Below are 13611 nucleotides of genomic sequence, written 5' to 3'. Positions count from 1 at the left end.
ATTTGATATAGTTCCTAAGCTTTTAGACATAGTGTTTCAAAAGGAGAAAGATCACAACATTAGGGAGGGAGCTGATTCATCATTTATTAGCTCTTCATGCTAACTCAAATTCCAACTACCTCTCTTTAACTTACATATATGGGGTTCAACTTTTGGGGCAACAAAGAATTAGTCTATTTTATTTTCCTCCCAGTAGCCATTTAATCTTAGAAGTTATCTGTTCCATCTATTATGTACTTCTTGAGTCTAGTTCTATTTTCTTATTTCTCACATGATGGAGTTTAGACTCATCATCCTGAGTACACTGCTCTGAATCTACTTTTGTGTCTTCTTCAAATGGTCTAGATTTGAAGAAATGATCCAACTTCAAATATGATGTCCAGATTTGAATACCATACTCCAGAAGTAGTCTGGCTCTACTGTCACACTAAAATGATGCTTGATTTGATTAAGCACTGTTCTGCTAATGCGTATAGCAGACATTTCACAGTATTAACAAACATTCCGTGTTCAACCAAACCCTCCCTTTTTTTACATGAATGCCTCTCAAGTGAGGATAGTGTCATCTAAGTAATTGCTTTTTAGAACTTACGCTCTCAACTTCATATTTATCTCAATATATGTCCACATCTGTGTCATTACCAATTTTAAGAAGTATTTCCTCTCTGGATGCAGAGATAACATCATCTTGGAAATTGGAGATTGACATTCATTGACATAGATAGGACTAAATTACTTCAACTGTTTCAGAAAGTTATTTCATGAGACCACCAGATGGAGTAATATATTTATATTTACCATTGCCAGGATTCTTAATTTTAGATTATAGTTGTTTATAATCTGTTTTTTTATCATGTATCTGTTTTTCTCTTATAATTTTGGAGAATTCTTAATTTAAAAATATCTGGAAATTATATTTGTTTAAAATTCTTCAACTACTTTGAACTTTTTAAATCAAAATTGTGTCAAACCTGGTAGGTGAGAGCATAAATACAAAGGATTGATAGCAGTTCTCTTTGCTTTACTCCTGCCTAATTGGCTACAGCTTTTCAGTATTTTTTTGTTTGCCCCATTGCTCAGACATCTGAGTATTCTCATTAACTTTGTGCTTTAACTCAGTCCTGTAGCTTTCAAACTGTCTCTATGCTGATGATTCCCAAAGTTTTATCTTCACTGCTGACATCTCTTCAACTTTCAGATTTGTCCATGTTAGTTGGGTTTCAGAGTAGCCTTCAAATGTAGCATATCTGAGCAGAACACTTGATCCATGTTCCCCAACCCCAATCAGATCTGTTCCTTCTCCTCGCCTAGTCTTCCCATCTCAGGAAGAGACATTGGCTCCCTCTCATCACTCTGGCTCACCATGGTCCCTCATAAATCCTGTCAGTGAGTCGCATTGGCTCCACGTTCAAAATGTCTTGGATCTGTTTCTCACCACCTTTGCTGCTGTCACCTTAATTAAAGCCATCATCTGTCTTCAGGACTACTAGACTCCCTGCTTCCAGTCTATGCTTCATACTATCTTTTTTCTACATAGTAGCCAGAATAAACTTTTAAAATATAGATTAGATCATGTCTCTTGCCATTTTCAAAACCTATAAGAGCTTCGTATTATACATAGAATATAATCTATATACCTTAACCGTGGCCTGTGGGACCTTACATTGTCCAGTCCCTGACTCTCCTTCTAACTTAATCTCATTCCACTCTTCCTTTCTCTCACTCCAGACCTGCCTTCATGCTGTTCCTTCATGCTATTTCCTTCTCAGGGCCTTTGAATATGTTCCCTCGCTCACTTTATTCACACTTGGATTGCGGGAAACGAGTTAAGTCGGCTCGCGTGAATTGCGCGTACTCCGCGGGAGCCGTCTTAACTCGGTTCATATAGATTTGCGGTGGAGTGCGGGAAACGTGTAAACTCGGGCCGATTGTAACTGCGTATTACCAAATATTTGTTTGTTTGCCGTTCACAAAGATACCTACCTGCGTATGCGAACCGTTTCATACCCATTGGGGTAATAGGTATCATAAAAATCCCTTGTAAGTAGAGAACACTTTATGGCGCTGGTCGAGTACAATACCGTTAGGGTACCAATGTATTGTTTTCTCATTTTATAACCGATATCCCTGGATATCTCACCATGCAAAGAGAATAGTTATTGAGAAATACTTCTTGTGTCCGGACGTCTTTAGTTTTGAGTTTTGTGAATATTATTATGTGTTTAAATATTTAAATATATTGTGATAAAGACATTCATATAGAATTTTTTAACCAAATAAAATAAAATCGTTCCGCAAAGTGTTCGCATAATAATTATTTTTTTATATCAGATATCTATCGGAGTACCGCTATTTTCAGTTAGTATTATTTTTATTTGCTTTAACCTAGAATGTCGCAGCATTCAGACTATAGTGATGATGAGTTTTGTGCAGACAAGTTGTCCAATTATTCTTGTGATAGCGATCTTGAAAATGCGAGTACAAGTGTTTTGAAAAATATCATACGCTAAAAAACTATTAATTTCTATTTGTTTTGATTTATTATGAAAATTTTATTTTAAACTTTAAAAATATGTGTATATTTTTAGGTAATAAGTATTTTTTGGGTTTTTCATATTTAGTTTATATATATCGAATTATTTATGTACTGAATAGATAAAAAAAATGTCTGTGATTGAATAAATTTTCATTTTTTACACAAGAAACTGAAAATTTCATTTCAATCGAACCCATACTTCAAAAGATATAGGCATTTTAAACTAACTCTGCTTTTGCGCGGGAAACCTAAATAATTGCCCGCGCCATCTTATATTTTGGCGGGAAATTCACCCGACACCGTAGTGTTCAGATGTCTGCTCAGTTGTCAGTTCCTCAGAGGAACCTTATTTAATCACCTATAATCAATCAAGACAGGAGTTTAAGTAAATTTTTATGTTAATTTTTGTACTACATATGTCTAATAATATTCTTTTAATTTATTTTCTAACAGAGAAAAGACGAGACGCCCCTAATGGTAAGCTTTTTTATAATTATTGATCAAAAGGATCTTAGATTATAGTTTAATTCTTATAGAAACATATATCATACATTAATACCTAATTAATATCTGATCTAATACTATGTTCTTATTTTAAATATCAGATGATAGATGAGACTTAAAACATACCATTTGGCTTTTTTTTTTAGGGTGAAGGGATACTACATTGATCACTAATCTTATATCTTAATTCTGTATTCACAATTAATTAAATTTAGAAACTGCACAATCTAGTTTTAATATCTTCCTTAAAGGCACTAAATTTTGCCTAGCATGTTGATTGATTTCTTACTTGAGATTTATATTTTTGTCTTATTTCAAAATATTATTTCACACTGGTAATATGAAACTAGCTCCTTTCAATGTTTAGAGCTAATAATAGCTGCACACAACCCTCCTTAATTTGATGAAATATTATGGGTTCATATATTTTTTAAAATACTGTATATTACAAGTAATACAATATATAAATGACAAAGTCCCAGACCGCTAGGGCAGAGATTGTCATATGGACTCTAAATCCTCCTTTAAATTGTGTGTTAAATTTTGTAAGTATTTATGATTTTTACTCTGAGGAGAGAGAATCCATGACTTTTATCACATTTAAATGGTGTTCCTGACCCTGTGACAGTAAATAACTATTGCCCCAGGAGCCTTCTTTATAATGGGGAATATATCTGCTCCTTTTTAAAAGCATCTCAAATCCTCTCATCAGAATTTAGAATAATTATTCAGAGAAACACTTAACATAATACAGAGTTCTTACTATATAACAACTGTTGGTGATTATTGGGATTTGCTTCTTTTTTTTTTTTTTAATATTTTATTGATTTTTTACAGAGAGGAAGGGAGAGAGATAGATAGTTAGAAACATCGATGGGAGAGACCATCGACCAGCTGCCTCCTGCACATCTCCCACGGGGGATGTGCCCGCAACCCAGGTACATGTCCTTGACCGGAATCGAACCCGGGACCCTTCAGTCCACAGGCTGACGCTCTATCCACTGAGCCAAACCGGTTTTGGTGGGATTTGCTTCTTTTAAACAGACATACTGCTTTCTGATTTTGCCCTTAAATTTATTTTCCAATATAAAAACATGAACCAAATACTAATTTTGGATTACTTGCCTTACCAGTTTTTTGTTTTGTTTTGTTTTTAATATATTTGTGTTGATTTCAGAGAGGCAGGGAGAGGGAGAGAGAGAGAGAGATAGAAACATCAATGATGAGAGAGAATCATTGATTGGTTACCTCTTGCACGCCCCACACTGGGGATTGAGCCCACAACCCAGGCATGTGCCCTGACCGGCAATCAAACCATGACCTCCTGGTTCATAGGTCGACGCTCAACCACTGAGCTCAACCACTGAGCTCAACCACTGAGCCATGCCGGCTGGGCCTTACCAGTTTTTTTTAATGTCTGACTATTTTCAGTAGTACTTACCATGTGCCAAGTATTGTATACTTTGACTTTCTCTTAGTTAGTTAGCTAGTTAGGTTAATCCTCACCCAAGGATATTTTTCCATTGATTTTTAGAGAGATTGGAAGGGAGAGGGAGAGACAGAGAGAGAGAAACATCGATGTGAGAGAGACACATCAATTGGTTGCCTCCCCAACCGGGGTCTTAATGTTCAAGCCTGCAACGGAGGTGCATGCCTTTGACCGGAATCAAACCCAGTACCCTTCTGTCTGCAGGCCGACAATATATCCACTGAGCCAAACCAGCTAGGACTGACTTTCTCTTAATGGAAATTTTAATACTAAGTTTATAGGGTTTCTGTGGAGAAATGAAGTGCTCAAAGTGCTTAGCATAATGCTTAATAACAGTTATCACAATGAAGACAATAACAAAGATAGTAACAGCAGCTACTATTTAACAGTCATTGACAACCTGCCAGGCACTGTCCAGCAGCCTTTTGAAGTAGCTCCTAATATCCCCATTTTATACATGAGTAAACTGGGGCACAGATAGGTAGTAACTTGTTCAAGATCACCTAACAAGTAAGTGGTGGAGCAGGATTCAGTCTCAAGAGATCGACATCCAGAGTCACTTAGCCACTGTACTGGGTCAGGGTGATTTTGTAGGAGAAACAGACCTAGAGGGAGTTAATAACATGCTTCAGTTCACGCAGCTAGCATGTTGCAGAGGCAAAGGAAGCAGAAGCAGCTGAATCAGAAGTCATTCATCTGTGAGCCTTTAAAGCAGTATTGTAATTATTTTTCCTTGATAGGTGCTCAATATTTTCATCTCTTTTTTATTAAATTATTTTGCGTTCTGTGAGCGTATATCAAGTACCAGTGGGGAAGGCTTCCTAGTGGTGGCCTCTTTGGAGAGAGTAACCTAAGATTTGATGTTGTACAAATAATATAATAAAAGGATATAAATACTTTATGGTTTTTCAAAATTTTAACCTTTTTAATCCATATAAAATGTATTTCTGAAGAGGTACCTAATCCATGAATAGATAGAATTTGCATATTCTTCTTTATGTGACAGTGGTATCTCACAATTTTATTTCCCTACTAAGAGAGATACTCATAATTAATGTAGTTTCTTTCTCTGAGATCGATCTTGGTTTTAAATCTTTAGATCTGTACTTCTGACCCCTTGATGCAGTTGTCCCAAACTAATTTTTTCATTAAATAAATGGAGAGTTAATCGTTAAAAGGCAAAAATACACAGCATATATTGCCAATATTTGTATATTTATTTATAAAATATACATATAATATGGTATTAGTATAACACATTACAATAAATAATGAAATAATAATTAATAGAAATGTTAGTATTTTTTTCCTACTTTGCAGTCGATTGTTTTGTTCTCCCTGCTGTGTGGAGACCCCTGTTTTGGAGGCAGCGCATTTCTTTTCTGCATTTGGTGCCATACCACTAGGGGGCAATGGACACCTTCACCACTTTGCATTGTCCGTGCTTTGTCTCAGATCCTCATTTCCATTATCAGTGTAGCAGACCTTTTCAAATGTTACTATTAAAAGGATACTTTATGTAGAAGTAACATATATTCCTGAAATGCAATTCAGTGTCTTCCTCACTAACTCCTAATCCATACATCTTTCTTTTTTCTTTATTGGTCAATCTCACTTTATAGCTTAGATGCTTTCCAATAAGATTTGTTCTCAACTTCATGCCTGCTTGACATCAGAGGCCTCTGGGCCACCTGTTTCTCAACTATTTTACCTTGGTGAGAGTTCCTACTTTTTATGTAATTAAGGGGAAGACTTTAGTTTATTCTTTTAATTTCAAAACTAACTAGAAATGCTGTTTAATGGGAATATTTAAAAAAACCCAGCCATTTCTGTGACAGTTGTCCTTAATCAGAAGAAGGTAACTTGTCCTTTGACTTGTTTTTTTGTTTTGTTTTCCCAAAAAAGGAAGGGAAATGGCTCTCTCCATTATATATTTAGTTAGTTCATGTTCTTAGGATGAGTGTAATTTCATAAACGGCAAATTAAACTAAACTTTATTAGAAATGATTCAAGAGTATCTCTGTTACCAGATCTCCTGTAAACGTACTTATTAAAAAATGACTCTGCCTTATACCCGTTATCACTTTTTTTACTGTCACTTTTGAAACAAATATTTACTTGGGCTTTAGAACTCCATTTTAAACTTATTTCATAACACCTTCAAAGTCTGAAGTAAATTACTATTGTCAACCCAAATAACCAAGTACCTCATTTCTTGAATTTGTAGAAAACCTTTTTTCTAAATTGGGAAAGTTAGTAGTAAATATTTATTGAATAATGAATTATTGGACTACAAACTTAAGAGAACTGATAAAATGATAACATTTGTAGTATTGTTATTAATAACCACTTTATGGTTTGAAGTTTGGTAGAAAGCATAGGAATTAATAGAAAGGTTAGTGGTCTAGGAACCAAGTAGACTTCATCATTGCCTTTGTCACTAATTGTGTCACTTTAGACATGCCACCTGATGGTTTTTGCCCTTAGCTTTCAAATATAAAATGAAACATTTAGAAAAACTCTGAATTTCCCAGCTAATAGTAATTTTCTAACATGTTTTTAATGTGGATATTCTTATATAGACTTCAATAATATCTTAACAAGTACTAATGTAATTTATATATAATGACATTAAATAGCTAATGCCAGGGCTCTATAACTGTGTGGAGAGATGTGTAATAGTATATCCATATCTGAGTTTTGGGTAGAGAGAGGAATGGAAACAGTGCAACTACAGTACGAGTTAAACTGTTATTCATTCCACATAGTGCAACTACAGTGTGAATTAAACTGTTATTCATTCCACATAACACTTTTATTTCTGTCTCTTCATCTTTGAACTTTCTTCAGAGATGCTGTGTTATTTTCTTTAGTGAGTTATGAATTGGGCTTCTAAGAACCTTTACTTTGTTATTTCCCAGAAAATAATATATATTTTTTTTTATAATTTAAACTGTTAAACTTAACTATACCCAATTCTTACCTTAGAACAGTGATGGTGAACCTTTTGAGCTCAGCATGTCAGCATTTTGAAAAACCCTAACTTAACTCTGGTGCCGTGTCACATATAGAAATTTTTTGGTATTTGCAACCATAGTAAAACAAAGATTTATATCTTTTTTTTATTTTATATATTTAAATGCCATTTAACAAAGAAAAATCAACCAAAAAAATGAGTACGCGTGTCATAGGTTCGCCATCACTGCCTTAGAACATCCATAGTATAATAGATTATTTTATATAAGCTAAAGCAGCATAAAAAATTTTTTTTGTTCTTTTATAAACACTAATTACAGTTGACCCTTGAACAACATGGTTTAAACTGCTTAGATCCACTTCTATAAGGATTTTTTTCAATAAATATGTACAGTAATGTAAATGTATTTTCTCTTATGATTTTCTTAATAACCTTTTCTTTTTTCTAGTTTACTTTATTTGTAAGACTACAGTATATAATATATAGAACATACAAAATACTTGTTGACTGACTGTTTATCTTCTTGATAAAACTTCCGGTCAACAATAGGCTATTAGTAAGGGGAGTCACAAGTTATGCACAGATTTTCGACTGTATGGAGTCAGCACCTCTAACCATTATGTTGTTCAAGGGTCAACTATATAGTTGCTAATTTTCTTTTGTTTTGTTTTAATGGTGAATTTGTTGCTTTTGTAAAGATGTGGCAAAAGTAGACTTAGTTGTTCGTATGGAAAATAATACATTTATTAATAAATGATAATACAAGAATAAACTCTGTATTTCATGTACTCACAACTGTAAACCTAGTTTTGCCTACCCTGTAGTTGCTGTATGAACACCTATTTAGGAAGGGTGGTATGTATAAAGAGAGCACCTAACTCTGGTACTCTCTAAGTCTGTCTGAAGTCAGTGCTTACGTCCTATTTTATTTATATTATTGAGTATCAAGATAAGAGAGTAAATAATAATTTGCAGTATCTTACTGTGGACAGTGTTGCTCTTACTGATTGGTAAAGGTAAATTATAAGGAGGAAGAAAGCAGAAAGGGGAGAGTGATAAGTAACATCAGGTCACTAGATAAGTATATGAAGGTATGGGTATGACCCCAATTCAACCCTCTAACACACAAATTCTGGGTATTCTCAATAACTTCTCTTACTTTGTGAAGTTACTGCAAGCATAAAAATCTAATGTCTGAACAACTTTGAAAATCCAAGTCTTTACTACTTAATAAGCTTTCTGTATTGCTTAACTAACCTTTAATTCTTCTTTCTCTTTTTTTAATTGAATGTATTGGGGTGACATTGGTTAGTAAAATTGTATAGGTTTTAAGTGTACAATTCTATAACACATCATCTGTATATTGCATTGTGTGTTTACCAAAGTCAAATCTCCTTAGTCATCAAATATTTGACCCCCTCTACCCTTTTCTAGCTCTCCAACATGCCCCTTTCCTTCTGGTAATCACCATATTGTTGTCGGTGTCTGCGAGTTCGTTTGTCTTATTTGTTCATTTTGTTGCTTTCAGTTTTATATCTCACATATGATTGAAATCATACGGTTCTTGACATTTTCTGTCTTTATTTCGTTTAACATGTATTTTCAAGATCCATCCGTGTTGTTACAAATGGCAGTATTTTAACTTTTCTTATGGCTGAGTAGTATTCCATTGTGTATCTGTACCCACATCTTTCTGCAGTCATCTATCAAAAGACATTTTCGTTATCTCCATGTCTTGGCCACTGTGAGTAATGCTGCAATGAACATAGGGGTACTTATATCTTTGCTAATAATTTTTTTTTAATTTTTCAGGTAGGTACCGAGAAGAGAGGTTGTTGGGTCATATGGTAACTCTATTCTTAACTTTTTGAGGAATTTCCATACTCGTTTTCATAGTGGCTATACCAGTTTACATTCCCACCAGCAGTGAATGAGGGTTCCTTTTTCTCTATAACCTCTCAAACACTTGTTTATCAAACAAACAATTTGGAAAGTTATGTGTTTATTACATATTATTTGTCCTATTGATAGTAGCTATTCTAACAGGTGTGAGGTAGTATCTCATTGTAGTTTTGATCTGCATTTCTCTCATAGATGGTGAAGTTGAGCACATATCGTATATCTATTGGTCTTTTGTATGTCTTCTTGGGAGAAGTGTACCTCAAAGGCAAGGGAAGTAAAGGCAAAAATAAGTGAATGGAACCATATCAAACTAAAAAGCTTCGATAGGAGGAGATATTTGAAAACAATTGCTCTCTGATAAGGGGTTAATATTCAAAATATATCAAGAAACTCATGCAACTCAACAACAACAAAACAAACAATCCAGTTAAAAAATGGTCAGAAGACTTGAACAGACACTAAATCTTTAATTCTTGATCCAGTTATTTTCAGATTATTCCTTGACAGTGAATTAGCTCTTAACGATCTTATCCATATTGTTCACTAGCTTCCATTTTTTCCAAGAAGAATTTCTTTATTTCTTGCCAACATGAGCAACTTCTATGGAATTTTATATGCAATTATACATAGAACTTTTAGACATTTGTATATTATAATTATATGTAAGTGTACTTTGAATAGTGAAGGAAAATAGCTGAGTTTTGGTGATATTAAACATATCTATCTTTCCAAATTGTTTAATTGTTCTATGAGGTGGCAGATGACTTTCATCATTTTATTATAGCTTTAGTTCATCTTTAATAGTAGAGAGGAAGAGAGATATAATTTACCCATGTAGGTAAATATGTTTCTTTAGTTTAATAGAATACCTTTGAGGTTTTCAGCACAATTTAAGAGTTGTAGTCAAATTGGCATTTAGTAATAACTTACTATACATTAGCCTACAATTTCTTGGGATTTTTATTTGCTATTTTATGATTGTGTTCAGGTCCCCAAGACTACCTCCACAACTGGTGATTTGCTAAAAGGACTCAGAAGACCTAGCATATAGTGGTACTCATGCCAAATATTTATTATAGTGAAAGGAGATATATATCTATAGATAGATAGATAGATAGATAGATAGATAGATAGATAGATAGATAGATAGATAGATATGGCTAAGTGACTGACTGTATGTCTGTTCAACTGTCCAACCGACTGACTGGCCAGCACATATGACATGCACTGGCAATTTAAAAATAAACATTGACTTGTGCATGTGTGACATATAAAGCTCTCGCTGGCGCCAATCGGACGTGACGCCAGAATGTATCTGAAGACCAACTATTGGCATAACGTGCCTCTGAAGCTGAAAGAAAACGCGTTATCGACAATATGTCTGAAGACCAACTATTGGCATAATGTACCTCTGAAGCTGAAAGAAAGCACGTTATCAGCAGAATGTGTCTGAAGACCAACTATTTTGACATGTAATTTTTTGCAGTAATTACCGCACGAATTTTTCTTCTAATTTATTTCTTTTCATTGTGCACAAATCTGTGCACTGGGGCACGTGTGTGTGTGTGTGTGTGTGTGTGTGTGTGTGTGTGTGTGTGTATGTGTGTGTATGCCTAAGTGACCATTAGGACAGAACAACCAGACGACCAATCAGTAGCTGTGAAGTGCACTGACCCATACCTTACTGCTGGGGCCCTGGCAGCCCCAAATCTGATTCACCCGTACCCCAGACCCAGACAGGAGGGAGGAGGGAGCCCAATTCCTCACAGAATCAGCCGTTGGTTAGCTTGCTGCTGGGGCCAACCTCCTGCAGTCCCTCCCCCTGGCTGGCCACCCACGTCCCCCCCCCCCCCCCCCCCCCGCACCGCCATCAGCCCCAATCACCAGCCAGGCCGAGGGACCCCAACCGTGCACAAATTCGTGCACCAGGCCTCTAGTATATAATAAAATCAACAATGGGAAAGACACAGGGTTAACTCTGGGGGAAACCACACAAGAGTATTCTCCCATTGGAGTCACAGGGATGCATTTAATTTCTCCAGTAATGAATTGTGACAGCACATGTGAAATGTCTGAAGAAGAAGCTCCTGAGAGCCTCAGATTATCGTTTAAAGCCCAGGGTTTCTTGGTGGCTAGAAACATAGATTGCTAATCATATAGTACCTACCAGGATTCTAAACTCCCAGGAGGAAAGCAGCTGTTTAGCATAACCCACATTGTTGCTACAAACAGTTTAGAAATAGCCAGTCTTATCAGGGAATAATGAGAACCCTCCTGAAATCCGAGATCCCAGATAACCTACTAAAGGCCAACCTTGCAAGCAGGACTTTCAAAGGATAGTGTCAGACCTATTGGGTTTACTGTTTTTCTGCACAGTGGTGATTGTATTTTATACAATGTTTTAAAAATTACATTGTTATGATCATCTCAGAGGAATTTGGTCTGTTGGGAGATTTTGTTGAAGACTCATGTATTATTTGGAAACAGCCCAAGTGTCCATCAGTAGATGAATGGATAAAAAAGCTGTGGTACCTATTTACATAATGGAATACTACTCACCTGTAAAAAGAAGAAAATCTTACCCTTTCTGACAGCATAGTTGACCTGGAGAGCATTATGCTAAGTGAAATAAGCCAGTTAGAGAAAGACAAGTACCATATGTGGACTCTAATGAACAAAATGAATTAAGTGACAGACTCATAGATAGAGAATAGGCTGAGGGGAGTTTGGGGGGAATGGAGGGGTTGGAAGGAAAAAGGAATTTATGGACTCGGGCAACTGGTGATTGCCAGGGAAGCAGGAGTGAAGGGGCAGGGGAAGGTGGAGGAGGGAATGGGGGGATAAATGGTAGTGGAAGGAGACTTAACTTGGGGTAGTGAGCACTACAATAAATTGTACAGATGATGTGTTGTCGATTTGTGCACCTGAAACCTGTATAATTTTGTTAACCAGTGTTACCTCAATAAATTCAATAAAAAGGAGAATCGTACTAGTATATTACTAGTAAAGTGGGCCTTGTAAGGAACATGTGTTACCCTTCTAGTAACTTTATAAGAAAATTTTATGTTGAATACATTTTGTTCAGACTCTTACACTTTTAAGACCAGTAATATTTTATGAATCATAAAACAGGTTTTGTGCTACATTTAGTGCAACTCCTAAAGATGCTATTAACAATATTTAATAGGTGCCTAAGATAATTTTACAGTTGGTTATTGCAGAAAATGAGAGTTTTGAGAATTTTCTTTGATGTTAAGTTTTTGAGCTCTATACTTATGATAGTCAAATTCTATATATATTGATGGGGAAAATATTACTGGACTTAATTATGGAGTAACTACAGTACTTTTTTCCTCAAACTACTAAAATTGAAACAAAGAGGTAAGACTAGATTTCTTTATTAGATTTAAAAGTAAAATAGGTGGCTATTTTACTTTTTTTTTTTTTTTTTACTATTCTTGTTACGTGATATATACCACTCTATCAGTGACTAATGTGTTGGATGTGAGGCAATTACAGTGAAAATTTAAGGGACTAGACCAATTATATTTAAATTCTTTTTTTTTTTTTAATTTTTATTTTTATTTTTTTATTTTTCGCTTAAAGTATTACAAAGGGTATTACATAAGTGTCCTTTTTTCCCCCCCGCCCTTGACAAACCCCTACCCTCCCTTACCCCCCAGTGTCTTATGTCCATTAGTTATGCTTATATGCATGCATACAAGTCCTTCGGTTGAACTCTTACTCCCCTCCCTCCTGCCCCCCAACTCTCTCTGGCCTTCCCACTGCAGTTTGACAATCAGTTTGAGGCAGCTCTGCCTCTGTATCTATTATTGTTCAAAAGTTTGTAATGGTCTTTATTATCCATGAATGAGTGAGATCATGTGGTATTTTTCCTTCATTGACTGGCTTGTTTCACTTAGCATAATGCTCTCCAGTTCCATCCATGATGTTGCAAATGGTAGGAGTTCCTTCTTTTTAACAGCAGCATAGTATTCCATCGTGTAGATGTACCACAGTTTTCTAATCCATTCATCTACTGATGGGCACTTAGGCTGTTTCCAGATCTTAGCTATGGTGAATTGTGCTGCTATGAACATCTGGTTACATATATCCTTTCTGATTGGTGTTTCTGGTTTCTTGGGAATATATTTAAATTCTTATTGAAAATTTATATTCTTCATGAGATTTAATGTTATGAAG

At 35.3% G+C, this 13611-nt stretch overlaps 1 protein-coding gene across 3 annotated transcripts in view; it reads left to right on the top strand.

The window, feature by feature from the left end:
* WASL (WASP like actin nucleation promoting factor) overlaps positions 1–13611 on the top strand; it is an 87149-nt gene that overhangs the window by 44271 nt on the left and 29267 nt on the right. For all 3 annotated transcript variants that reach the window (XM_070423830.1, XM_070423831.1, XM_070423829.1), the window contains exon 5: positions 2990–3013. In XM_070423830.1, the coding sequence (XP_070279931.1) occupies positions 2990–3013 (24 nt within the window). The remainder of the gene's footprint in view (positions 1–2989; positions 3014–13611) is intronic.

The sequence above is a fragment of the Myotis yumanensis genome, unplaced genomic scaffold (assembly GCF_028538775.1).
Source record: "Myotis yumanensis isolate MYYU_CA2020_CCGP unplaced genomic scaffold, mMyoYum1.0.hap1 SCAF_9, whole genome shotgun sequence".
NCBI classification, from domain to species: Eukaryota; Metazoa; Chordata; class Mammalia; order Chiroptera; family Vespertilionidae; genus Myotis; species Myotis yumanensis.
The sequence above is the reverse complement of the archived record's forward strand: the minus strand, read 5'-3'. Positions and strand labels throughout refer to the sequence as shown.